At 47.0% G+C, this 24,458-nt stretch overlaps 2 protein-coding genes across 7 annotated transcripts in view; one reads left to right on the forward strand and one right to left on the reverse strand.

Annotated features, from left to right (window-relative positions):
- The window catches only part of DHX32 (DEAH-box helicase 32 (putative)), a 251,606-nt gene extending 249,571 nt beyond the window's left edge, over positions 1-2,035 (forward strand). For all 5 annotated transcript variants that reach the window (XM_063962228.1, XM_063962230.1, XM_063962229.1 and 2 more), the window contains exon 12: positions 1,665-2,035. In XM_063962228.1, coding sequence (XP_063818298.1) covers positions 1,665-1,845 — 181 coding nt within the window. In that variant the 3' untranslated portion in view covers positions 1,846-2,035. The remainder of the gene's footprint in view (positions 1-1,664) is intronic.
- BCCIP (BRCA2 and CDKN1A interacting protein) overlaps positions 1,881-24,458 on the reverse strand; it is a 60,775-nt gene continuing 38,197 nt past the window's right edge. For both annotated transcript variants that reach the window (XM_063962237.1, XM_063962236.1), the window contains exons 5-7: positions 12,663-12,850; positions 2,849-3,017; positions 1,881-2,391 (exon numbers count right to left, since the gene is read on the reverse strand). In XM_063962237.1, the coding sequence (XP_063818307.1) occupies positions 2,221-2,391; positions 2,849-3,017; positions 12,663-12,850 (528 nt within the window). In that variant the 3' untranslated portion in view covers positions 1,881-2,220. The remainder of the gene's footprint in view (positions 2,392-2,848; positions 3,018-12,662; positions 12,851-24,458) is intronic.

Here is a 24,458-nt window from a genome sequence, read left to right on the forward strand (position 1 = left end):
TGGATGCATCATCATATGACTTACCTGTATTTTAGGCTTAGCTTTCTTAAAATGTAATGCAGTGTATTAGTTCTGCGACTGGTTATGGAATCTGCCAACACAACTCGGTCCCATTACCTGGAGGCGGCAGCATCCTTCAGCTTTGGACTATTGGATGGATACCGCTTAAGATTCTTTGCAGGTCCGATGTAGTAAAAGATCGGACTGTACTTCCAGTCTTACCACAGTGGGCCTTGTACAGCATCATATATGTAACGTGTTCCTTTGCTGGCATCATACCATCTCCCACCTTCTCTGCAATACCACTAGCAAAATCTGCAACATCCTTATACTATTGTGCCTTGCGGGCATTTTTATACCTGTTGTCCATTTCATATGCACCAAGTTTGCGTGCGATGGGGTTCTGGTGTAGAGCAGGGTTGTGGATCATTGAGTCGACCACTATTGGTCGACAGTGACTAGGTCTACACGGTCATTAGGCTGACATGGAAATGGTTGCCATGGAAAAGGTCGACATGAGTTAAAAAAGAAAAAAAATTGGTGTTTTCTTCGGAAAGTGACCGGAAACCCCAATTAGTCCACCGTGTCCCCTCGTACTTCGGGCAAGGTTACTATTCCCAATCTTAGTCCAAGTTGATCGTAAAGTATGAAAAAGTTCAAAAAAAGGGGGGGGGGGGAGGGGAGTGAAACTCATGTCGACTTTTTCATGTGTCGACCTAAAAACCAGATACCGTAGAGTAGCTCTAAAACAGTGGAATTACAAGTCCCACCGCTCTGTACGTACATGATGGGTCCTGTAGCGCCACAACCGCTGGAAAAGCACAAAATGGGCCAATCCTGTATTAAAAGCGAGAATGGACCCTGATAAAGGACAGGGAGAAAGGCTCATGGGGGTAATTCTGAGTTGATCGCAGCAGCAAATGTTAGCAGTTGGGCAAAACCATGTGCACTGCAGGAGGGAGCAGATGTAACATGTGCAGAGAGAGTTAGATTTGGGTGGGGAGTGTTCAATCTAAAATCTAAATTGCAGTGTAAAAAATAAAGCAGCCAGTATTTACCCTGCACAGAAACAAAATAACCCACCCAAATCTCTCTGCACATGTTACATCTGCCCCACCTGCAGTGCACATGGTTTTGCCCAACTGCTAACAAATTTGCTGCTGTGATCAACTCTGAAATTACCCCCCATAGATCGCTGTCTACGCTTCCAGCCAGTGTTTAGTACATTTCTAAGAAGTAATACCATTTGTTATCCTCTGTTGTTTATACTTGGATTTACAGGCAGAGGTAAATGGAAATGAAACGCTCCTTGCTTTCTGTGCTCTCAATAAAATAGATTATCCTGCCTGGCAGAGCAGCAGCAAGTGACGGCTCTCTCCAGCGTGGGGGGCAACCCGAAGCCTCCGCGTCTCTATGTCCGCCCACGCATTCACCGTTCTGTGTGTGAAGTATTCAATAGCACAGAGCTTTTCATTGATGTATAAATGTATAATGCAGCTCTCCAATTCTCTGGGGAAGCCCTTGCATGTTAATCTACAAAACCCACTGTGTGAATCTTCCTGAAAGACTGCACAAGGGCTACCGAAAAAGAGGAGAGCCGCCTGCCTACAGTCAGAGAAGACAGTGATCACCAAAGAGTCAGTAACTGTTTCTTTGTTTTTTAGGTTCATGCAGCTGGCGCCCCAATATTACTTCAGCAACCTGCCCCCTAGTGAGAGCAAAGAGCTATTGCAGATGGCCTTAGAACACACATCAGGCGTCTCTGCAGACTCTCAGGAAGACTGCGACAAGGATGAGGAAGATGCTCCTCCAGCCGAGGCAGAACAAAGATGCATTATACAATGACCTCGCCGGATAAAGGAGGATTCACAAGTGCAATATGTGTTCCGAACACACAGGAGAATTTAATGAACTGTGAATGTGACAACCAATGTTACAGACTCAGGATTGCTGTATTTTGTATGTGTATATATATATTTTTGCCCTCTCTCAATTCTGTCTTAGTAAAAATAATAAAAAATATAAATCCTGTTTATATTACTCCAGCGCTGGAAGTTACTGTAGATTTTGAAGTCTTCCTCGTCCTGGATTTATTTTGAAATGTTCCTCGTCCTGGATTTCTGAAAAGTCACAAATGAAGCGGCAGAATAGAAGCCAGTGGTAGGGCTCCGGCCTCCGCTGTCACGCCAGCAGTTCAGCTGTATAACCGCCACGCGTCGTTCACACGGACAGGTATTCTTTGAACTTTTCAATGATGGAATTCATTCGGCCTGCCGGGACCAACATGACTGTTCTCAGGGGCTTCATGGGAGTGTCATCAAAAGACCACTTACCCCCTAACTGCATGTCACGCTCCTCCTGCACAGAATAGTTGAATTTCAGGATTGCTTGCTGGGGAGAAAAAAAAAAGTTTAGATTAATGACCTTAATACAACTGGGTCGTAATGAGTAAAACAGCAATTCATTTTGGTTTTGGTTGTCCGATTAACACAGACGCTCCTCATGAATAATGATGGCATGTGGTGTGCTGCGACCCATTTCACGACACTTAAAGATAAAACCCCAAAGTATAAGCATAACCATGTATAAGTTTTTACTATATTCGTTTTCACCCAACCCCTGCACAACTAACTAAATTAATTGCTGTCTGTACTGTATACAAAGGTATCCAACGTGGTGACATATCCCAGCGCAACACAAACCCACTGATGATGTAAAACACACTGCTGAGAAGCACTGGGTGGGCGTTAAAGAAACTTGTATAGTAAAAGCTGCAGGATGTTACAGTATGTACAAGCCAATAGAGGACATTACCCATGAGGCTAAAAAGAATGGTATATGGGTTTACCTCGTAGAAAAACTCTTCTTCTGCATTCGCAAACATCATCTCCTCTTTCCCCTGCGTTCCTCCCCCTTGGGATTTCTGTGCAGCTTCCATATAAGTTTTACTTACAATGAGATAGTAATAGCACTTTCCGCAGGGCTTATTGGTGCGCTGGGCTTCTGCCAACTCTTTCCTGAGGAGGTCAAATGGGAACAATTAGGGCTTAGAACTCTACGAGGGCAGCAATATACATTTGTACAAAAAGTCATGATGTTCCGCTAATGGAGGCTGGTTGCTGTTGAGGAAACAACTGTGTACCTAGGCATGTAGCTGCCAGAGATCAATACCCACCTCTCATGCCTACAACATACTGAATGCATTAACAAAACCAAGACGTTTCATCGGAAAGAATGTACAGAGATGGGATTCGCACCTCTCCAGAAATTCCACCCACTCGGCGGAACGCAGCCACAGCTGCAGCCAGTACTCCGCCAAGTCCATTAGGAGAGGGGAGACCGGGGCTAATGGTTTTACACAAGGAGTCCTCACTTGACAGCGAATGGATTGGTAGAGAGATCACAGACTTCCCTTTTACTCTGAGCAACAGGAGCTCCCAGCAGAATTATAGGGACTGTTATTTTACCTTTTATATAAGGTCTAAGCAGCCCTCTTGTCAGTCTTACAGGCTCATTTATCAATGAGTGATAAAACTAGTTGCATATGATAAATGGTGCTCCAGCCAACCAGCTCCTAACAGTCATGTGCTGGAAAAAAATGACAAGAGTTGATTGGCTGGAACAGCATTTATCATACGCAACAAGTTTACTCATTCAGAGCCAAATTTACTAAGCCCAGAAAAGTGATACATTTCACGGAGATAAAGTACCAATCAGCTCCCAACTGTCATTTTTCAAACAGACTGACATGACAGTTAGGAGCTGATTGGCTGGTACTTTATCACCATGCAATTTATCACTTTTCAAGGCTTAGCACATCTCCCCCTCAGAATGAGTTTTACTACATGTTGATAAATGGGCCGCTTAATCGGGTATGTGTGATAGCTCGCTCGCAATGCAACAGCTTCAGGGTAAAATGGCAAAAAGGACATGTGTTGAACATATTGCAGCAAAGCGGCTGTAGTTGCAGTCGCCATATTGTACTACCTTATGCTAATGCAAGACTACGTTCAGCTAATGCCTGGGTTCTTGCATCTGCAAGCAGAAAGCTGCGCGCTCATGCATTTTAAGCCAGCCGCAACCACATCATTGGTATATGCACGTGCAACAGCCCCATACTATGTGCAAGAGATTAGAAACAGGGAAAACGACAGTTGCAGAGCTTTTGATACACATCCTCGAGACAGGGTGGTTCTGTGCGTTCCCAATGTAGGGCCTAATTCAGACCCAAAGCCCTTTGGGGAGTGCGCACGTGCACCCAGTGAGATGCAAAAGCATCTCAGGGCTGCGAGCGCCTCTGCCTGATTGACAGACAGTCGCGAGGCGGCGTGCAAACGGAGTTAGAACTCCGTTGGTGGGCCGCAGCGGCTGCGTGACATCACACGCAGCCACTGCAACGCAGCGGGTAGCCGCAGGTAGAAAGCCACTTGGTGGGTGCGAAAGCGGCGCTGCCGTGGGGGGTGGGGAGTAGGGCTTGACTGCAGAGCGTACTAGCACTGTGGCCCCACCTCCTGCATGTCAGAGAAACTGATGGTAGATGTGCTGAATTTAGCACATCTACGATCAGGTCTGAATCACCCCCCGTAGTCTCACCAAATAACAGATCCAACCAAATTCCATACAACTCAATAGGATTGAGATAGGCAAAAATGCTTTAAACTGGCATCTCCGCACGTGCTGGATAATAAAAAAAAAAAACATAACTGGTGCTTTATAAAGCTGGATGAATGCAGTGCTTGGCTGCTTTCCTAGATAAACTAGCCACCAGGGGGCACCACACAAGTGAACTTAGCCCAGTTTCCTGCTTGCATGGGCTGTCAGTAGGGATGAGCAGAACAAGACTATCAATCCCTTGCTGATTGGCTACTGTCACATTGTATCAAGCGCTCGCTCATAAGTGCGCTATGTGATTTGTGGTATCTAAACAGCCACAACAAAAAAAGTGTTGGGGATGCACAATTCGCCTCAGTACATGGGGGAATCTAGAATCATACTTACACAATTTATCAGTGCTCTGCAGAATTTCTATGTACATTAAGAAGAAAACTGCTCCGTCTACAGTAAAAGACAAGGTATTGCTGACAGCTTACTATTAAATTGCTGGCCTGAAGCCACCTAACGCCCACCTTATCTGTTTATCTAGTACAGCAGTATGCACACGGTCACCACCACACGACCCGCAAGTTTCCCAGTTCATTTGTGCAGCATCCTAACGAGATTATGTGCATTAGTGTCGGCGTACAATCTAGTAAATTTCCCGACAGACACCCTCGGGTGCACCTCGCCCCCTCCGCAGCTATGCAATTAACAACTTACAGAAATTTTCCCAGTATAAATAAATGTTTTCATCGCCCACGACAGAACAAGTAGTGTTTTCTGTACATTACAATACTTAATTATATTACAGGGTGTAAGGGTGGCGCAAATAAATATATAATATGCATGCTAAAAGGTAAGGTATCCAGGTAGATTTGGTGAGGGCAGTGGGGCCGATTCTGAATAGCACGCAAAGCCGATACTTGCGCAAATGGACAAGTGTATTAAGTAGTGTTCATTCTAGCACCCTGCACCTTTCAAAACAGGTGCAGTTCCTCTTTTCTGCCTGGGGTGTCGCTCTCTGCTCTGGTGCTTCTCAGCACACTTTGGTCTGTATTTCAGTGCTGAAATACAGACCAGAGTGTTCTGAGAAGCACCAGAGCAGAGAGCGACACCCCAGGCAGGAAAGAAGAACTGCATGGATTTTGAAAGGTGCAGGGTGCTAGAATGAACACTATTAAGCCTGGAGAAGTGATAAGTGCAAGGTGATAACGTAACAGCCAACCAGCTTTTAACTGTAAATTTACATATTGTTGCTGATTGGCTGGTGCGTTTATCACTGCTTTATCACTTCTTCAGGCTTAATACATCTGTCCCACTGTTTTTCAATTCCTCATGCAACTAAGGGGTCTATTTACTATGTCTTGGATGGAGATAAAGTAGAATGAGATAAAGTACCAGCCAATCGTTTCCTAACTGTCATATTTTTCAAACATCCTGTAACATCGCAGTTAGGAGCTGATTGGCTGGTACTTTATCTCCATCCAAGGCTTAGTAAATAGACCCCTAAGTCGCTATAAAGTGTCACACAGTATGTACAACCAGAGGCGCAGTTGTGATTGAGACACACATTATCCAGACTTGTCTTGTTGGGTGTTCCTGGGCGGTGGCTTATAGTAGTGTCGTGGGTACATCACCGACCTGGCTGTGAACTCAAGAGGGAGATGTATGAAGCAGTGAAAAGAGTGGAGAAGTGGCAATAAACCAGCTGCTACTTTCATAGAATGTACCGGATAAATGTTATCTTAAGGCTGATTGTTTGCCATGGGCAACTTCTCCACTCTTTTCACTGCTTTATACCTCTCCCCTTCTGACGCTTAATCACTCTGACGGAGAATCTGCACCTACAGATGGGTCCACCTTTATCTTAACTTCTTTGCTGCACCCAGGCACACCATGGTTTATTAACATAAACCCTTCATCTATTGTTCCCAGCTGCAATACAATACAGAGAACAATACATCCGGGGATTGTCTAACTGACCTGGCTCAGTAAATCCTATTAAAGGCCAAGATAAAGGTGGACCCATCTGTAGCATGAGGCTGGTGCAAATTTAGACTGTGCAGCATCAAGACGTAGCTCAGGCCTCGCACATTCAGGCGCACGGCAGTACACCAGGGAAGAGCTTACAGCGGCATTAGCCTAAAGCCAGACATGATTACGGCAAAGGACCATAAAGCATCAACAGCGGCATGCAATTGAATCCGCATGATGGGCCACGCCTGCAACCGTGAGCCACAGGCCACCTCTTATTAAGCACAATATTATCAATCAGTAAAATAAATGGGATTTCAGTCATTATCTGGAGTAGAGCAGTGGAATACCATTTTTTGCAGTGCTGTAACATCACTCTGATCTCCGAGAGACTAACACATGAAAAAATAAGAATTTACTTACCGATAATTCTATTTCTCGGAGTCCGTAGTGGATGCTGGGGTTCCTGAAAGGACCATGGGGAATAGCGGCTCCGCAGGAGACAGGGCACAAAAGTAAAGCTTTTCCGATCAGGTGGTGTGCACTGGCTCCTCCCCCTATGACCCTCCTCCAGACTCCAGTTAGGTACCGTGCCCGGACGAGCGTACACAATAAGGGAGGAATTTTGAATCCCGGGTAAGACTCATACCAGCCACACCAATCACACCGTACAACTTGTGATCTAAACCCAGTTAACAGTATGATAACAAAAGGAGCCTCTGAAAGACGGCTTCCTACAACAATAACCCGATTTTTGTAACAATAACTATGTACAAGTATTGCAGAATAATCCGCACTTGGGATGGGCGCCCAGCATCCACTACGGACTCCGAGAAATAGAATTATCGGTAAGTAAATTCTTATTTTCTCTATCGTCCTAGTGGATGCTGGGGTTCCTGAAAGGACCATGGGGATTATACCAAAGCTCCCAAACGGGCGGGAGAGTGCGGATGACTCTGCAGCACCGAATGAGAGAACTCCAGGTCCTCTTTTTGCCAGGGTATCAAATTTGTAGAATTTTACAAACGTGTTCTCCCCCGACCACGTAGCTGCTCGGCAGAGTTGTAATGCCGAGACCCCTCGGGCAGCCGCCCAAGATGAGCCCACCTTCCTTGTGGAATGGGCATTTACATATTTTTTGCTGTGGCAAGCCTGCCACAGAATGTGCAAGCTGAATTGTACTACAATCCAACGAGCAATAGTCTGCTTAGAAGCAGGAGCACCCAGTTATATTTTCAGGGCCCTGACAACATCCAGCAACTTGGAGTCCTCCAAGTCCCTAGTAGCCGCAGGTACCACAATAAGCTGGTTCAGGTGAAACGCTGACACCACCTTAGGGAGAAACTGGGGACGAGTCCACAGCTTTGCTCTGTCCGAATGGACAATCAGATATGGCTTTGTGAGATAAAGCCGCCAATTCTGACACTCGCCTGGCCGAGGCCAGGACCAACAGCATGGTCGCTTTCCATGTGAGATATATCAAATCCACAGATTTGAGTTGTTTAAACCAATGTGATTTTAGGAATCCCAAACTACGTTGAGATCGCCCAGTGCCACTGGAGACATCAAAAGGGGGTTGTATATGCAGTACTCCCTTAACAACTTCTGGACTTCAGGAACTGAAGCCAATTTCTTTCTGGAAGAAAATCGACCGGTCGAAATTTGAACCTTAATGGACCCCAATTTGAGACCCATATACACTCCTGTTTGCAGGAAATGTAGGAATTAACCTAGTTGAAATTCTTCCGTGGAGCCTTCCTGGCCTCACACCATGGAACACATTTTCACCTAAGCAGTGATAATGTTGTGCGGTCACCTCCTTCCTGGCTCTGACCAGGGTAGGGATGACCTCTTCCGGAATGCCTTTTCCCTTAGGATCCGGCGTTCACCCGTCAACGCGGCTGCGGTAAGTCATGGAACAGACATGATTCTTGCTGAATCAAGATCCTTTCTAGTATCTCTTGAAGTTCCGGGTACCAAGTTCTTCTTGGCCAAACCGGAGCCACGAGTATAGTTCTTACTCCTCTCCTTCCTATCATTCTCCATACACTGGGTATGAAAGGCAGAGGAGGGAACACATACACCGACTGGTACACCCACGGTGTTACCAGAGCGTCCCAGCTATTGCCTGAGGGTCTCTAGACCTGGCGCTTCATGTGGGACGCCATCATAACCACCTTTGGTCTTTCCCAACGGTTTACAAACATGTGGAAACTTCCAGATGAAGTTCCCACTTTTCCGGGTGGAATTCATTCATGCTGAGGAAATCTTCCTAGTTGTCCACTCCCGGAATGAACACTGCTGACAGTGTTATCACATGATTTTTCGCCCAGCGAAGAATCCTTGCTGTCATTGCCCTCCTGCTTCTTGTGCCGCCCCGTCTGTTTACGTGGGCGACTGCCATGATGATGTCCTACTGGATCAGCACCGGTTGACTTTGAAGCAGAGGTCTTCCTAGGCTCAGAGCATCGTAAATTGCCCTTAGCTCCAGTATATTCATGTGGAGAGAAATCTCCAGACTTGACCACACTTCCTTGGAAATTTCTTCCCTGTGTGACTGTTCCCCAGCCTCTCAGACTGGCATCCGTGGTCACCAGAACACAGTCCTGAATGCTGAATGTGCTGCCCTCTAGAAGATGAGCACTCTGCAGCCCCCACAGAAGAGACACCCTTGTCCTTGGAGACAGGGTTATCCGCTGATGCATCTGAAGATGCGATCCGGACCATTCGTCCCGCAAATCCCCCTGAAAAGTTTTTGCGTGAGATCTGCCGAATGGAATCGCTTCGTAAGAAGCCACCATTTTTCCCAGGACTCCTGTGCATTGATGCACTGATACTTGGCCTGGTTTTAGGAGGTTTCTGACTAGGTCGGATAACTCCCTGGCTTTCCCCTCCAGGAGAAATACCTCTTTCTGGACTATGCCCAGAATCATTCCTAGGAACAGCAGACGTATCATCGGAAAACAGCTGCGATTTTTGGAATATTTAGAATCCACTCGTGCTGTCGTAGAACTACTTTAGATAGTTCTTTTCCGACCTCCAACTGTTCTCTGGAAACTTGCCCCTTTCAGGATATCGTCCAAGTAAGGGATAATTAAGATGCCTTTCTTCTTTTAAGAATCATCTTTTCGGCCATTACCTTGGTAAAGGCCCGGGGTGCCGTGGATAATTCAACGGCAGCGTCTGAAACTGATATTGACAGTTCTGTATCACGAACCAGAGGTACCCTTGTTGAGAAGGGCAAATTTGGACATGGAGGTAATCCTTGATGTCCAGGGACACCATATAGTCCCCTTTTTTCCGGTTCTCTATCACTGCTCTGAGTGACTCCATCTTGATTTGAACCTTTTTATGTAAGTGTTCAAAGATTTCAGATTTAGACTATGTCTCACCAAGCCGTCTGGCTTCAGTACCACAATATAGTGTGGAAGACTAATACCCTTTTCCTTGTTGTAGGAGGGGTACTTTGATTATCACCTGCTGGAAATACAGCTTGTGAATTTTTTCCCAATACTGCCTCCCTGTCGGAGGGAGCCGTTGGTAAAGCAGGCTTCAGGAACCTGCGAGGAAAAAATGTCTCGACTCTCCAATCTGTACCCCTGGGATAATACTTGTACGATCTAGGGGTCAACTTGCGAGTGATCCCACTGCGCGCTGAGACTCTTGAGACTAACCCCCCACCTCACCTGAGTCCGCTTGCACGGCCCCAGCGTCACGCTGAGGACTTGGCAGACGCGGTGGAGGGCTTCTTTTCCTGGGAAGGGGCTGCCTGCTGCAGTCTACTTCCCTTTCCTCTATGTCTGGGCAGATATGACTGGCCTTTTGCCCGCTTGCCCACATGGGAAACGGAAGGATTGAGGCTGAAAAGACAGTGTCTTTTTCTGCTGAGATGTAACTTGGGGTAAAAAGGTTGGATTTCCCAGCTGTAGCCGTGGCCCCCAGGTCCAATGGACCGACCCCAAATAACTCCTTCCCTTTATACGGCAATACTTCCATGTGCCGTATGGGATCTGTATCACCTGACCACTGTCGTGTCCATGACATCTTCTGGGAGATATGGACAACGCACTTATCTTGATGCCAGAGTGCAAATATCCCTCTGTGCATCTCGCAAACATATATATAGAATGCATCCTATTAAATGCTCTATATCAATAAAATATTTTTAGTCAGGGAATTCGACCAAGCCAACCCAGCACTGCATCTCCAGGCTGATGGCGATCGCTGGTCGCAGTATAACCACCGTATGTGTGTATATACTTTTTAGGATATTTTTCCAGCTGCCTATCAGCTGGCTCCTTGAGGGCGGCCGTATCTGGAGACGGTAACGCCACTTGATAAGCGTGTGAGCGCCTTATCCACCCTAAGGGGTGTTTCCCAACGCGCCCTAACTTCTGGCGGGAAAGGGTATAACGCCAATATTTGCTATCGGGGTAAACCCACGCATCATCACACACTTCATTTTATTTTATCTGATTCAGGAAAAACTACAGGTAGTTTTTTCACTCCCACATAATACCCTTTTTTGTGGTACTTGTAGTATCAGAAATATGTAACACCTCCTTCATTGCCCTTAACGTGTGGCCCTAATGAGGAATACGTTTGTTTATTCACCGTCGACACTGGATTCAGTGTCCGTGTCTGTGTCTGTGTCGACCGACTGAGGTAAATGGGCGTTTTTTTAAAAAACCCTGACGGTGTTTCTGAGACGCCTGGACCGGTACTAATTGTTTGTCGGCCGTCTCATGTCGTCAACCGACCTTGCAGCGTGTTGACATTTTCACGTAATTCCCTAAATAAGCCATCCATTCCGGTGTCGACTCCCTAGAGAGTGACATCACCATTACAGGCAATTTCTCCGCCTCCTCCAACATCGTCCTCATACATGTCGACACACACGTACAGACACACAGCACACACACCTGGAATGCTCTGACAGAGGACAGGACCCCACTAGCCCTTTGGAGAGACAGAGGGAGAGTTTGCCAGCACACACCAAAAAACGCTATAATTACATAGGGACAACCTTATATAAGTGTTTCTCCCTAATAGCATCTTTATATATATATTTATATCGCCAATTAGTGCCCCCCTCTCTGTTTAAACCCTGTTTCTGTAGTGCAGTGCAGGGGAGAGCCTGGGAGCCTTCTCTCCAGCCTTTCTGTGAGAGAAAAAATGGCGCTGTGTGCTGAGGAGATAGGCCCCGCCCCTTTTCCGGCGGGCTCGTCTCCCGCTCTTTAGTGAAGTTTGGCAGGGGTTAAATATCTCCATATAGCCTCTGGGGGCTATATGTGAGGTATTTTTAGCCAGTATATAGGTTTACATTTGCCTCCCAGGGCGCCCCCCCCCAGCGCCCTGCACCCTCAGTGACAGCGTGTGAAGTGTGCTGAGAGGAAAATGGCGCACAGCTGCAGTGCTGTGCGCTACCTTTAGAAGACTGTCAGAGTCTTCAGCCGCCGATTCTGGACCTCTTCTAACTTCAGCATCTGCAAGGGGGCCGGCGGCGCGGCTCCGGTGACCATCCAGGCTGTACCTGTGATCGTCCCTCTGGAGCTGATGTCCAGTAGCCAAGAAGCCAATCCATCCTGCACGCAGGTGAGTTCACTTCTTCTCCCCTCAGTCCCTCGTTGCAGTGATCCTGTTGCCAGCAGGACTCACTGTAAAATAAAAAACCTAAGCTAAACTTTCTCTAAGCAGCTCTTTAGGAGAGCCACCTAGAATTGCACCCTTCTCGGCCGGGCACAAAAATCTAACTGGAGTCTGGAGGAGGGTCATAGGGGGAGGAGCCAGTGCACACCACCTGATCGGAAAAGCTTTACTTTTGTGCCCTGTCTCCTGCGGAGCCGCTATTCCCCATGGTCCTTTCAGGAACCCCAGCATCCACTAGGACGATAGAGAAATAGCATTTGTATAAGGAAAGAAAACAGAGCACGTCCTGTCCGTATTATCCCATCAACTCCATTGTCACATCATTACAGTTTTTACTCCGTTCTTCAACACATTTACATTTAAATAACATCTTTGATGTCAACTGCGGGAAAATAAAATAAAACTATGACATGAGGAAACGCGGGCCTGGTAATCAGACTTACTGGAGCTGCTGGTGCATGGGCAGCGCGATCTGTGCAGGGACATTAATGAATCTCTCGCCTAGTAGGAGACCTACGGCCTTGCTGTTGTCATTAAAGACTTTATCTAACTGTTCCACGGTGCTCTGATCGCAGCTCTTCTCGCACTGGCTCAGGACGAGCTCTTTTATTTGCTCAGCGCACACCGTCCCCTGCAACAACAAAAAATGACAACCAACGCTTAACGGAATTGTTTCCAACCTGACGGGAAAGAAGAAAGTCAAATATACATTGCCGGAGGTGCTTTGGAATTTATTCATAGCCGTGTCAGACAGTGTGGACACTCTGTTATAATAAGATTTTACTTACCGATAAATCTATTTCTCGTAGTCCGTAGTGGATGCTGGGGACTCCGTCAGGACCATGGGGAATAGCGGGCTCCGCAGGAGACAGGGCACATCTAAAAAGCCTTTTAGGTCACATGGTGTGTACTGGCTCCTCCCCCTATGACCCTCCTCCAAGCTTCAGTTAGGTACTGTGCCCGGACGAGCGTACACAATAAGGAAGGATCTTGAATCCCGGGTAAGACTCATACCAGCCACACCAATCACACCGTACAACTTGTGATCTGAACCCAGTTAACAGTATGATAACAAAACACGAAGTAGCCTCTAAAAAGATGGCTCACAACAATAGTAATAACCCGATTTTTGTAACAATAACTATGTACAAACATTGCAGACAATCCGCACTTGGGATGGGCGCCCAGCATCCACTACGGACTACGAGAAATAGATTTATCGGTAAGTAAAATCTTATTTTCTCTAACGTCCTAGTGGATGCTGGGGACTCCGTCAGGACCATGGGGATTATACCAAAGCTCCCAAACGGGCGGGAGAGTGCGGATGACTCTGCAGCACCGAATGAGAGAACTCCAGGTCCTCTTTAGCCAGAGTATCAAATTTGTAAAATTTTACAAACGTGTTCTCCCCTGACCACGTAGCTGCTCGGCAAAGTTATAATGCCGAGACTCCTCGGGCAGCCGCCCAGGATGAGGCCACCTTCCTTGTGGAATGGGCATCTACATATTTCGGCTGTGGCAGGCCTGCCACAGAATGTGCAAGCTGAATTGTACTACAAATCTAGCGTGCAATAGACTGCTTAGAAGCAGGAGCACCCAGCTTGTTGGGTGCATACAATATAAACAGCAAGTCAGACTTTCTGACACCAGCCGTCCTAACTATATATATATATATATATATATATATATATATATATATATATATATATATATATATATATATATATATATATATATATATTTAGGGCCCTGACAACGTCTAGTAAATTTGGAGTCCTCCAAGTCCCTAGTAGCCGCAGGCACCACAATAGGTTGTTTCAGGTGAAAACGCTGACACCCCTTTAGGAAGAAACTGGAGACGAGACCCAGTTCTGCCCTGTTCAAATGGAAAATTTTTAATATGGGCTTTTGTAAGACAAAGCCGCCCATTCTGACAATCGCCTGGCCGAGGCCAGGGCTAACAACATGGTCACTTTCCATGTGAGATATTGGTCAACAGCATGGTCACTTTCCATGTGAGATATTTCAAATCCACAGATTTGAGCGGTTCAAACCAATATGAATATAAGGAATCCCAACACTATGTTGAGATCTCACGGTGCCCCTAGAGGCACAAAAGAGCTGTATATGCAATACACCCTTTACAATCTGGACTTCAGGAACTGAAGTTAATTTATTTCTAGAAGAAAATCTACAGGGCCGAAATTTAAATCTTAATGAACCCCAATTTGAGGCTCAAAACACTCCTGTTTTCAGGAAGTGTAGAAATCGACCTAGTTGAATTTCCTTCGTGGAGCCTTCCTGGCCTCACCCACGCAACATATTTTCACCACATGTGGTGATGACGTTGTGCGGTCACCTCCTTCCTGGCTTTGACCAGGGTAGGTATGACCTCTTATGGAATGCCTTTTCCCTTCAGGATCCGGCATTCAACCACCATGCCGTCACACGCAGCCGCGGTAAGTCTTGGAATATACATGGTACTTGCTGAAGCAAGTTCCTTCTTAGCTCCCCAGGCCCTTAGTCCTCTATGAGCATCTCTTGAAGTTCCGGGTACCAAGTCCCTCTTGGCCAATCCGGAGCCACTAGTATAGTTCATACTCCTCTATGTCTTATAATTCTCAATACCTTGGTTATGAGAAACAGAGGAGGGAACACATACACTGACTGTTACACCCACGGTGTTACCAGAACATCCACAGCTATCGCCTGAAGGTCTCAAGACCTGGCGGAATACCTGTCCCGTTTTTTGTTCGGGCGGGACGCCATCATGTCCACCTTTGGTCTTTGCCAACGGTCCACAATCATGCTGAAAAACTTCCCTATGAAGTTTCCACTCTGCCGGGTGGAGGTAATGCCTGCTGAGGAAGTCTGCTTCCCAGTCGTCCACTCCCGGAAAGAACACTGCTGACAGTGCTATCACATGATTTTCCGCCTAGCGAAAAATCCTTGCAGTTTTGTCACTGCCCTCCTGCTTCTTGTGCCGCCCTTTCTGTTTACGTGGGCGACTGCCGTGATGTTATCCCACTGGATCAATACCGGCTGACCTTGAAGCAGAGGTCTTGCTAAGTTTAGAGCATTATAATTTTGCTCTTAGCTCCATCTATGTGGAGAGAATTCTCCAGACTTAATCACACTTCCTTGGAAATTTTTTCCCTGTGTGACTGTTCCCCAGCCTCTCAGGCTGGCCTCCGTGGTCACCGGCATCCAATCCTGAATGCCGAATCTGCGGCCCTCTAGACGATGAGCACTCTGTAATCACCACAGGAGAGACACCCTTGTCCTTGGATATAGGGTTATCCGCTGATGCATCTGAGGATGCGATCCGGACCATTTGTCCAGATGATCCCACTGAAGTGTTCTTGCGGGAAATCTGCCGAATGGAATTGCTTCGTAATAAGCCACCATTTTTACCAGGACTCTTGTGCAATGATGCACTGACAGTTTTCCTGGTTTTAGGAGGATCCCGATTAGCTCGGATAACTCCCTGGCTTTCTCCACTGGGAGAAACACGTTTTTCTGGACTGTGTCCAGAATCATCCCTAGGAACAGTAGACGTGTCGTCGGAAAAAGCTGCGATTTTGGAATATTTAGAATCCATTCGTGCTGTCGTAGAACTACTTAAGATAGTGCTACTCCGACCTCCAACTGTTCTCTGGACCTTGCCCTTATCAGGAAAGCGTCCATGTTTCTTTTAAGAAAAATCATCATTCCGGCCATTACCTTGGTAAAGACCCGGGGCGCCGTGGACAATCCAAACGGCAGCGTCTGAACTGATAGTGACAGTTCTGTACCAGGAACCTGAAGTACCCTTGGTGAGAAGGGCAAATTTGGACCTGTATGTAAGCGTCCCTGATATCCAGTGACACCATATCGTCCCCTTCTTCCTGGTTCGCTATCACTGCTCCGAGTGACTCCATCTTGATTTGAACGCTTGTATGTAAGTGTTCAAATATTTCAGATCTCACCGAGCCGGTTGGCTTCAGTACCACAATATAGTGTGGAATACTACCCCCTTCCTTGTTGTAAGAGGGGTACTTTGATTATCACCTGCTGGGAATACAGCCTGTGAATTGTGTGAGGGGGAGACGTCTCGAATTTCCAATGTACACCTGGGATACTACATGTAGGATCCCGGAGTTCCCTTGCGAGTGATTCTGAAACTCTTGAGATGACCCCCTACCGCACCTGAGTCCGCTTGTACGGCCCCAGCGTTATGCTGCGGACTTGGCAGAAGCTGTGAAGGGCTTCTGTTCCCGGGAATGGGCTGCTTGCTGCAGTCTTCTTCCCTTTCCTCTACCCCTGGGCAGATATGACTGGCCTTTGCCCGCCTGCCCGTATGGGGACGAAAGGACGGAGACTGAAAAGACTGTGTCCTTTTCTGCCGATATGTGACTCGGGGTAACAAAAGGTGGATTTTTCAGCTGTTGCTATGGCCACCAGGTCCAATGGACCGCCCCTTTATACGGCAATACTTCCATATGCCGTCTGGAATCTGCCTCACCTGACCACTATCGTGTCTTTGTCTGGCAGATATGTACATCACAATTACTCTTGATGCCAGAATGCAAATATGCCTCTGCGCATCACGCATATATAGAAATGCATCCTTAAAATGCTCTATAGTCAATAAAATCTTGTCCCTGTCAAGGGTATCAAATTTTTCAGTCAGGAAATCCGACCAAGCCCCCTCAGCGCTGCACATCCAGGCTGAGGCGATTGCTGGTCGTAGTATAACACCAGTATGTGTGTATATACTGTTATGATATTTTTCCAGCTTCCTATCAGCTGGCTCCTTGAGGGCGGCCGTATCTGGAGACGGTAACGCCATGTTTTTATAAGCGTGTGAGCGCCTTATCCACCCTAAGGTGTGTTTTCCCACTCGCCCTTACTTTTGGCGGGAAAGGGTATACCGCCCATAACTTTCTATCGGAGGAACCCCACGTATCATCACACACTTCATTTAATTTATCTGATTCAGGCAAAACTACAAGTAGTTTATTCCCACCCTACAAAATACCCTTATTTGTGGTACTTGTGGTATCAGAAATATGTAACACCTCCTTCATTGCCCTTAACATGTAACTTGTGGCCCTAAAGGAAAAATACGTTTGTTTCTTCACCGTCGACACTGGGGTCAGTGTCCGTGTCAGTGTCTGTCGACCGACTGAGGTAATTGGGCGTTTTTACAAGCCCCTGACGGTGTCTGAGACGCCTGGACCGATACTAATTTGTCCGCCGGCTGTCTCATGTCGTCAACCGGCTTGCAGCGTGTTGACATTATGACGTAATTCCATAAGTAAGCCATCCATTCCGGTGTCGACTCCCTAGAGAGTGACATCACCATTACAGGCAATTTGCTCCGTCTCCTCACCAACATTTTCCTCATACATGTCGACACACACGTACCGACCTACAGCACACACACAGGGAATGCTCTGATAGAGGACAGGACCCACTAGCCCTTTGGGGAGACAGAGGGAGAGTTTGCCAGCACACACCAAAAGCGCTATAATGTATATAACAACCCTAGAAGGTGTTGTTTCTATATATGCGCTCTTAATATATATATATATATATATCGCCAATTTATGCCCCCCTTCTCTTTTAACCCTGTTTCTGTAGTGCAGTGCAGGGGAGAGTGGGAGCCTTCCTCACCAGCGGAGCTGGGCAGGAAAATGGCGCCTGTGTGCTGAGGAGAATAAGCTCCGCCCCTTTCTCGGCGGGCTTTTCCTCCCGGTTTGTTTAATACTGGCCTGGGTTAAAATACATACATATAGCCTTAATGGCTATATGTGGTGTATTTCTTTTGCCAAATTAGGTATTTATATTGCTGCCCAGGGCGCCCCCAGCAGCGCCCTGCACCCTCCGTGACCGTGTCAGTGAGCCTGTGAGACAACAATGGCGCACAGCTGCAGTGCTGTGCGCTACCTCTATGAAGACTGAGAAGCCTTCTGCCGCCTGTCACCGGACCTCCGTCTCCGCCGTCTTCAGCGTCTGTAAGGGGGATCGGAGGCGCGGCTCCGGGACGAACCCCAGGCTGACCTGTGTTCCGACTCCCTCTGGAGCTCAGTGTCCAGTAGCCTAAGACTTCAATCCTCCTGCACGCAGGTGAGTTGCAAGTCTCTCCCCTAAGTCCCACGTTGCAGTGATCCTGTCGCCAGCAGGAATCACTGATTAGTTTAAACCTAAAAAAGACTTTTCTAAACAGCTCTATAAGAGAGCCATCCAGGTTGCACCCTACTCGGACGGGCACAGAAACCTAACAGAAGCTTGGAGGAGGGTCATAGGGGGAGGAGCCAGTACACACCATGTGACCTAAAAGGCTTTTTAGATGTGCCCTGTCTCCTGCGGAGCCCGCTATTCCCCATGGTCCTGACGGAGTCCCCAGCATCCACTAGGACGTTAGAGAAATTAGGTTATTGTATAAGCAAACATTTCATATCGGTGTAGCCTACACTCATCCAGCGGGTAACAGAGGCGTTTGGCTGGTCGCAGCAGAGCTGTATTTAAACGCAACGGTTGTTACATTTTTTTCGTGATATAATTTAAGCAGACCCTTATGTGTCTAATACATGTATAGGTTAATTCTATAGCACCAGTCTATACAAGATTCCAAAAAGGGGGGGATATAAGGTAAAGGTATGTAATAGCAACTGGACTGCCCTAAAGAACTTACAGATGAAATGAAGAATTCTTGCACCAATAAGTTTATTTGAAAAAACAAAACAAAACTTTGTGTGTGTATATATATATATATATATATAGTTCCCAAATGACCGGCACTCCAAACACCTTGTTAATTACCTGGGTGCCCTCCCACGGTCCAGACAGAGCAGAAACAAAGAGCAAGTTCAGGCGGCACTCCACGGATTTACAACACCAAATAAGACAGCTACACCAGCTTGATTGTCAACGTTTCAGGTGCTATTTAATTACACCTTTCGTCAGGATACCTGACGAAAGGTGTAATTAAATAGCACCTGAAACGTTGACAATCAAGCTGGTGTAGCTGTCTTATTTGGTTTTGTAAATCCGTGGAGTGCCGCCTGAACTTGCTATATATATATATATATATATATATATATATATATATATATATATATATATATATATATATATATATATATATATATATAATTATACACACACACAAAAGATTAAGATCAGCATTTTTTTTTTTTACTTTTTTCGACTACAGGGGCCCTTAAGGGCCCCATACACTAGAACGATAATGCCCGATTTCGTCATTCAGCCTGATATATCAGGTGAAATCGGGCATTTTGGAGGTGTTTCGGATCCGATGCGCGTTCCCGTGAGCAACGGATCGGATCCTCCAGATTGAACGCGCTGCACTCGTGATATGTCGGCATGGCTGGGATCGCCCAAGATATATCGTATGCAAAAAAGACAGCATACGATGTATCTTGGCCGATCCTGCTGCCGGGGTGATCGCCTGCAACATGTTAGACGGACATGTCGCAGTACTGTGGGGCCCTTTACATCTACGTGCCAATACCCTGTTCCGACGATCAAAAATTCCAATCAGTGGACATGAGGATTTATCGGGGAAGACTATCTTCTTCTCCATACTCCCCATGGCGGCACATAACCCTCGGTTTCTGCCGCCCTGATGCTTATGTCAGTGTCCGGTCCCCTGATACAGAAATGTTACTATATCATGTACTTGTCCTGCATTGCCGTGTACCGTCAATGGCTATTTTCTTGTCTTGCTCATTTGTTTATGTACTTTGTTAGGCGCTGTGGAACCCTTGTGGCACCATATAAACGATAATAATTATTATTGTAATACAGGTTGAGTATCCCATATCCAAATATTCCGAAATACGGAATATTCCGAAATACGGGCTTTTTTGAGTGAGAGTGAGATAGTGAAACCTTTGTTTTTTGATGGCTCAATGTACACAAACTTTGTTTAATACACAAAGTTATTAAAAAATAAGAATTTACTTACCGATAATTCTATTTCTCGGAGTCCGTAGTGGATGCTGGGGTTCCTGAAAGGACCATGGGGAATAGCGGCTCCGCAGGAGACAGGGCACAAAAAGTAAAGCTTTCCGATCAGGTGGTGTGCACTGGCTCCTCCCCCCATGACCCTCCTCCAAGCCTCAGTTAGGTACTGTGCCCGGACGAGCGTACACAATAAGGGAGGAATTTTGAATCCCGGGTAAGACTCATACCAGCCACACCAATCACACCGTACAACTTGTGATCTAAACCCAGTTAACAGTATGATAACAGAGGAGCCTCTGAAAGATGGCTCCCTACAACAATAACCCGAATTAGTTAACAATAACTATGTACAATTATTGCAGATAATCCGCACTTGGGATGGGCGCCCAGCATCCACTACGGACTCCGAGAAATAGAATTATCGGTAAGTAAATTCTTATTTTCTCTATCGTCCTAGTGGATGCTGGGGTTCCTGAAAGGACCATGGGGATTATACCAAAGCTCCCAAACGGGCGGGAGAGTGCGGATGACTCTGCAGCACCGAATGAGAGAACTCCAGGTCCTCCTTAGCCAGAGTATCAAATTTGTAAAATTTTACAAACGTGTTCTCCCCTGACCACGTAGCTGCTCGGCAAAGTTGTAATGCCGAGACCCCTCGGGCAGCCGCCCAAGATGAGCCCACCTTCCTTGTGGAGTGGGCCCTTACAGATTTAGGCTGTGGCAGGCCTGCCACAGAATGTGCAAGTTGGATTGTGCTACAGATCCAACGAGCAATCGTCTGCTTAGACGCAGGAGCACCCATCTTGTTGGGTGCATACAATATAAACAACGAGTCAGATTTTCTGACTCCAGCTGTCCTTGCAATATATATTTTCAATGCTCTGACAACGTCCAGTAACTTGGAGTCCTCCAAGTCACTTGTAGCCGCAGGCACTACAATAGGCTGGTTCAGATGAAATGCTGACACCACCTTAGGGAGAAAATGCGGACGAGTCCGCAGTTCCGCCCTGTCCGAATGGAAAATCAGATATGGGCTTTTGTAAGATAAAGCTGCCAGTTCTGACACTCTCCTGGCCGAAGCCAGGGCTAGTAGCATGGTCACTTTCCATGTGAGATATTTCAAATCCACATTTTTTAGTGGTTCAAACCAATGAGATTTTAGAAAGTCCAAAACCACATTAAGATCCCACGGTGCCACTGGAGGCACCACAGGAGGCTGTATATGCAGCACTCCCTTAACAAAAGTCTGGACTTCAGGGACTGAAGCCAATTCTTTCTGGAAGAAAATCGACAGGGCCGAAATTTGAACCTTAATAGATCCCAATTTGAGACCCATAGACAATCCTGATTGCAGGAAATGTAGGAATCGACCCAGTTGAAATTCCTCCGTCGGAGCACTCCGATCCTCGCACCACGCAACATATTTTCGCCAAATGCGGTGATAATGTTGCACGGTTACTTCCTTCCTTGCTTTAATCAAAGTAGGAATGACTTCTTCCGGCATGCCTTTTTCCTTTAGGATCCGGCGTTCAACCGCCATGCCGTCAAACGCAGCCGCGGTAAGTCTTGAAACAGACAGGGACCCTGCTGAAGCAAGTCCCTCCTTAGAGGTAGAGGCCACGGATCTTCCGTGATCATCTCTTGAAGTTCCGGGTACCAAGTCCTTCTTGGCCAATCCGGAACCACTAGTATCGTTCTTACGCCTCTTTGCCGTATAATTCTCAATACTTTTGGTATGAGAGGCAGAGGAGGAAACACATACACCGACTGGTACACCCAAGGCGTTACCAGCGCGTCCACAGCTATTGCCTGCGGATCTCTTGACCTGGCGCAATACCTGTCCAGTTTTTTGTTGAGGCGAGACGCCATCATGTCCACCATTGGTCTTTCCCAACGGTTTACCAGCATGTGGAAAACTTCTGGATGAAGTCCCCACTCTCCCGGGTGAAGGTCGTGTCTGCTGAGGAAGTCTGCTTCCCAGTTGTCCACTCCCGGGATGAACACTGCTGACAGTGCTATTACATGATTCTCTGCCCAGCGAAGAATCCTTGCAGCTTCTGCCATTGCACTCCTGCTTCTTGTGCCGCCCTGTCTGTTCACATGGGCAACTGCCGTGATGTTGTCCGACTGGATCAACACCGGTTTTCCCTGAAGCAGAGGTTCTGCCTGGCTTAGAGCATTGTAGATTGCTCTTAGTTCCAGAATGTTTATGTGAAGAGACGTTTCCAGGCTCGTCCACACTCCCTGGAAGTTTCTTCCTTGTGTGACTGCTCCCCAGCCTCTCAGGCTGGCGTCCGTGGTCACCAGGATCCAATCCTGTATGCCGAATCTGCGGCCCTCCAATAGATGAGCACTCTGCAACCACCACAGAAGAGATACCCTTGTCCTTGGAGACAGGGTTATCCGCTGGTGCATCTGAAGATGCGACCCTGACCATTTGTCCAACAGATCCCTCTGGAAAATTCTTGCGTGGAATCTGCCGAATGGAATTGCTTCGTAAGAAGCCACCATTTTTCCCAGGACTCTTGTGCATTGATGTACAGACACCTTTCCTGGTTTTAGGAGGTTCCTGACAAGCTCGGATAACTCCTTGGCTTTTTCCTCCGGGAGAAAAACCTTTTTCTGAACCGTGTCCAGAATCATCCCTAGGAACAGCAGACGAGTTGTCGGCGTTAACTGGGATTTTGGAATATTCAGAATCCACCCGTGCTGTTTTAGCACTTCTTGAGACAGTGCTAATCCCATCTCTAGCTGTTCTCTGGACCTTGCCCTTATCAGGAGATCGTCCAAGTATGGGATAATTAATACGCCTTTTCTTCGAAGAAGAATCATCATCTCGGCCATTACCTTTGTAAAGACCCGAGGTGCCGTGGACAATCCGAACGGCAGCGTCTGAAACTGATAGTGACAGTTTTGTACGACGAACCTGAGGTACCCCTGGTGTGAGGGGTAAATTGGAACGTGGAGGTACGCATCCTTGATGTCCAAGGATACCATAAAGTCCCCTTCTTCCAGGTTCGCTATCACTGCTCTGAGTGACTCCATCTTGAACTTGAACTTCTTTATGTACAGGTTCAAGGACTTCAGATTTAGAATAGGTCTTACCGAGCCATCCGGCTTCGGTACCACAAATAGAGTGGAATAATACCCCTTGTTGTAGAAGAGGTACCTTGACTATCACCTGCTGAGAGTACAGCTTGTGAATGGCTTCCAAGACCGTCTCCCTTTCGGAGGGGGACGTTGGTAAAGCAGACTTCAGGAAACGGCGAGGTGGATCTGTCTCTAGTTCCAACCTGTATCCCTGAGATATTATCTGCAGGATCCAGGGATCTACCTGCGAGTGAGCCCACTGCGCGCTGAAATTCTTGATACGACCGCCCACCGCCCCCGAGTCCGCTTGAGAAGCCCCAGTGTCATGCTGAGGCTTTTGTAGAAGCGGGGGAGGGCTTCTGTTCCTGGGAAGGAGCTGCCTGTTGCTGTCTCTTCCCCCTTCCTCTGCCTCGTGGCAGATATGAATATCCCTTTGCTCTCTTGTTTTTAAAGGAACGAAAGGGCTGCGGTTGAAAAGTCGGTGTCTTTTTCTGTTGGGGAGTAACTTGAGGTAAAAAGGTGGATTTCCCGGCTGTAGCCGTGGCCACCAAATCTGATAGACCGACTCCAAATAACTCCTCCCCTTTATACGGCAAAACTTCCATATGCCGTTTTGAGTCCGCATCGCCTGACCACTGTCGCGTCCATAAACTTCTTCTGGCCGAAATGGACATAGCACTTACCCGTGATGCCAGTGTGCAGATATCCCTCTGTGCATCACGCATATAAAGAAATGCATCCTTTATTTGCTCTAAAGACAGTAAAACATTGTCCCTATCCAGGGTATCAATATTTTCAATCAGGGACTCTGACCAAGCTACTCCAGCACTGCACATCCAGGCTGTCGCTATAGCTGGTCGTAGTATAACACCTGTATGTGTGTATATACTTTTTTGGATATTTTCCATCCTCCTATCTGCTGGATCTTTAAGTGCGGCCGTCTCAGGAGAGGGTAACGCCACTTGTTTTGATAAGCGTGTGAGCGCCTTGTCCACCCTAGGAGGTGTTTCCCAGCGCGCCCTAACCTCTGGCGGGAAAGGGTATAAAGCCAATAACTTCTTTGAAATTAGCATCTTTTTATCGGGGGCAACCCACGCTTCATCACACACCTCATTTAGTTCTTCTGACTCAGGAAAAACTATAGGTAGTTTTTTCACACCCCACATAATACCCTG

Source organism: Pseudophryne corroboree, chromosome 3 (genome assembly GCF_028390025.1).
Source record: "Pseudophryne corroboree isolate aPseCor3 chromosome 3, aPseCor3.hap2, whole genome shotgun sequence".
NCBI lineage: Eukaryota > Metazoa > Chordata > Amphibia > Anura > Myobatrachidae > Pseudophryne > Pseudophryne corroboree.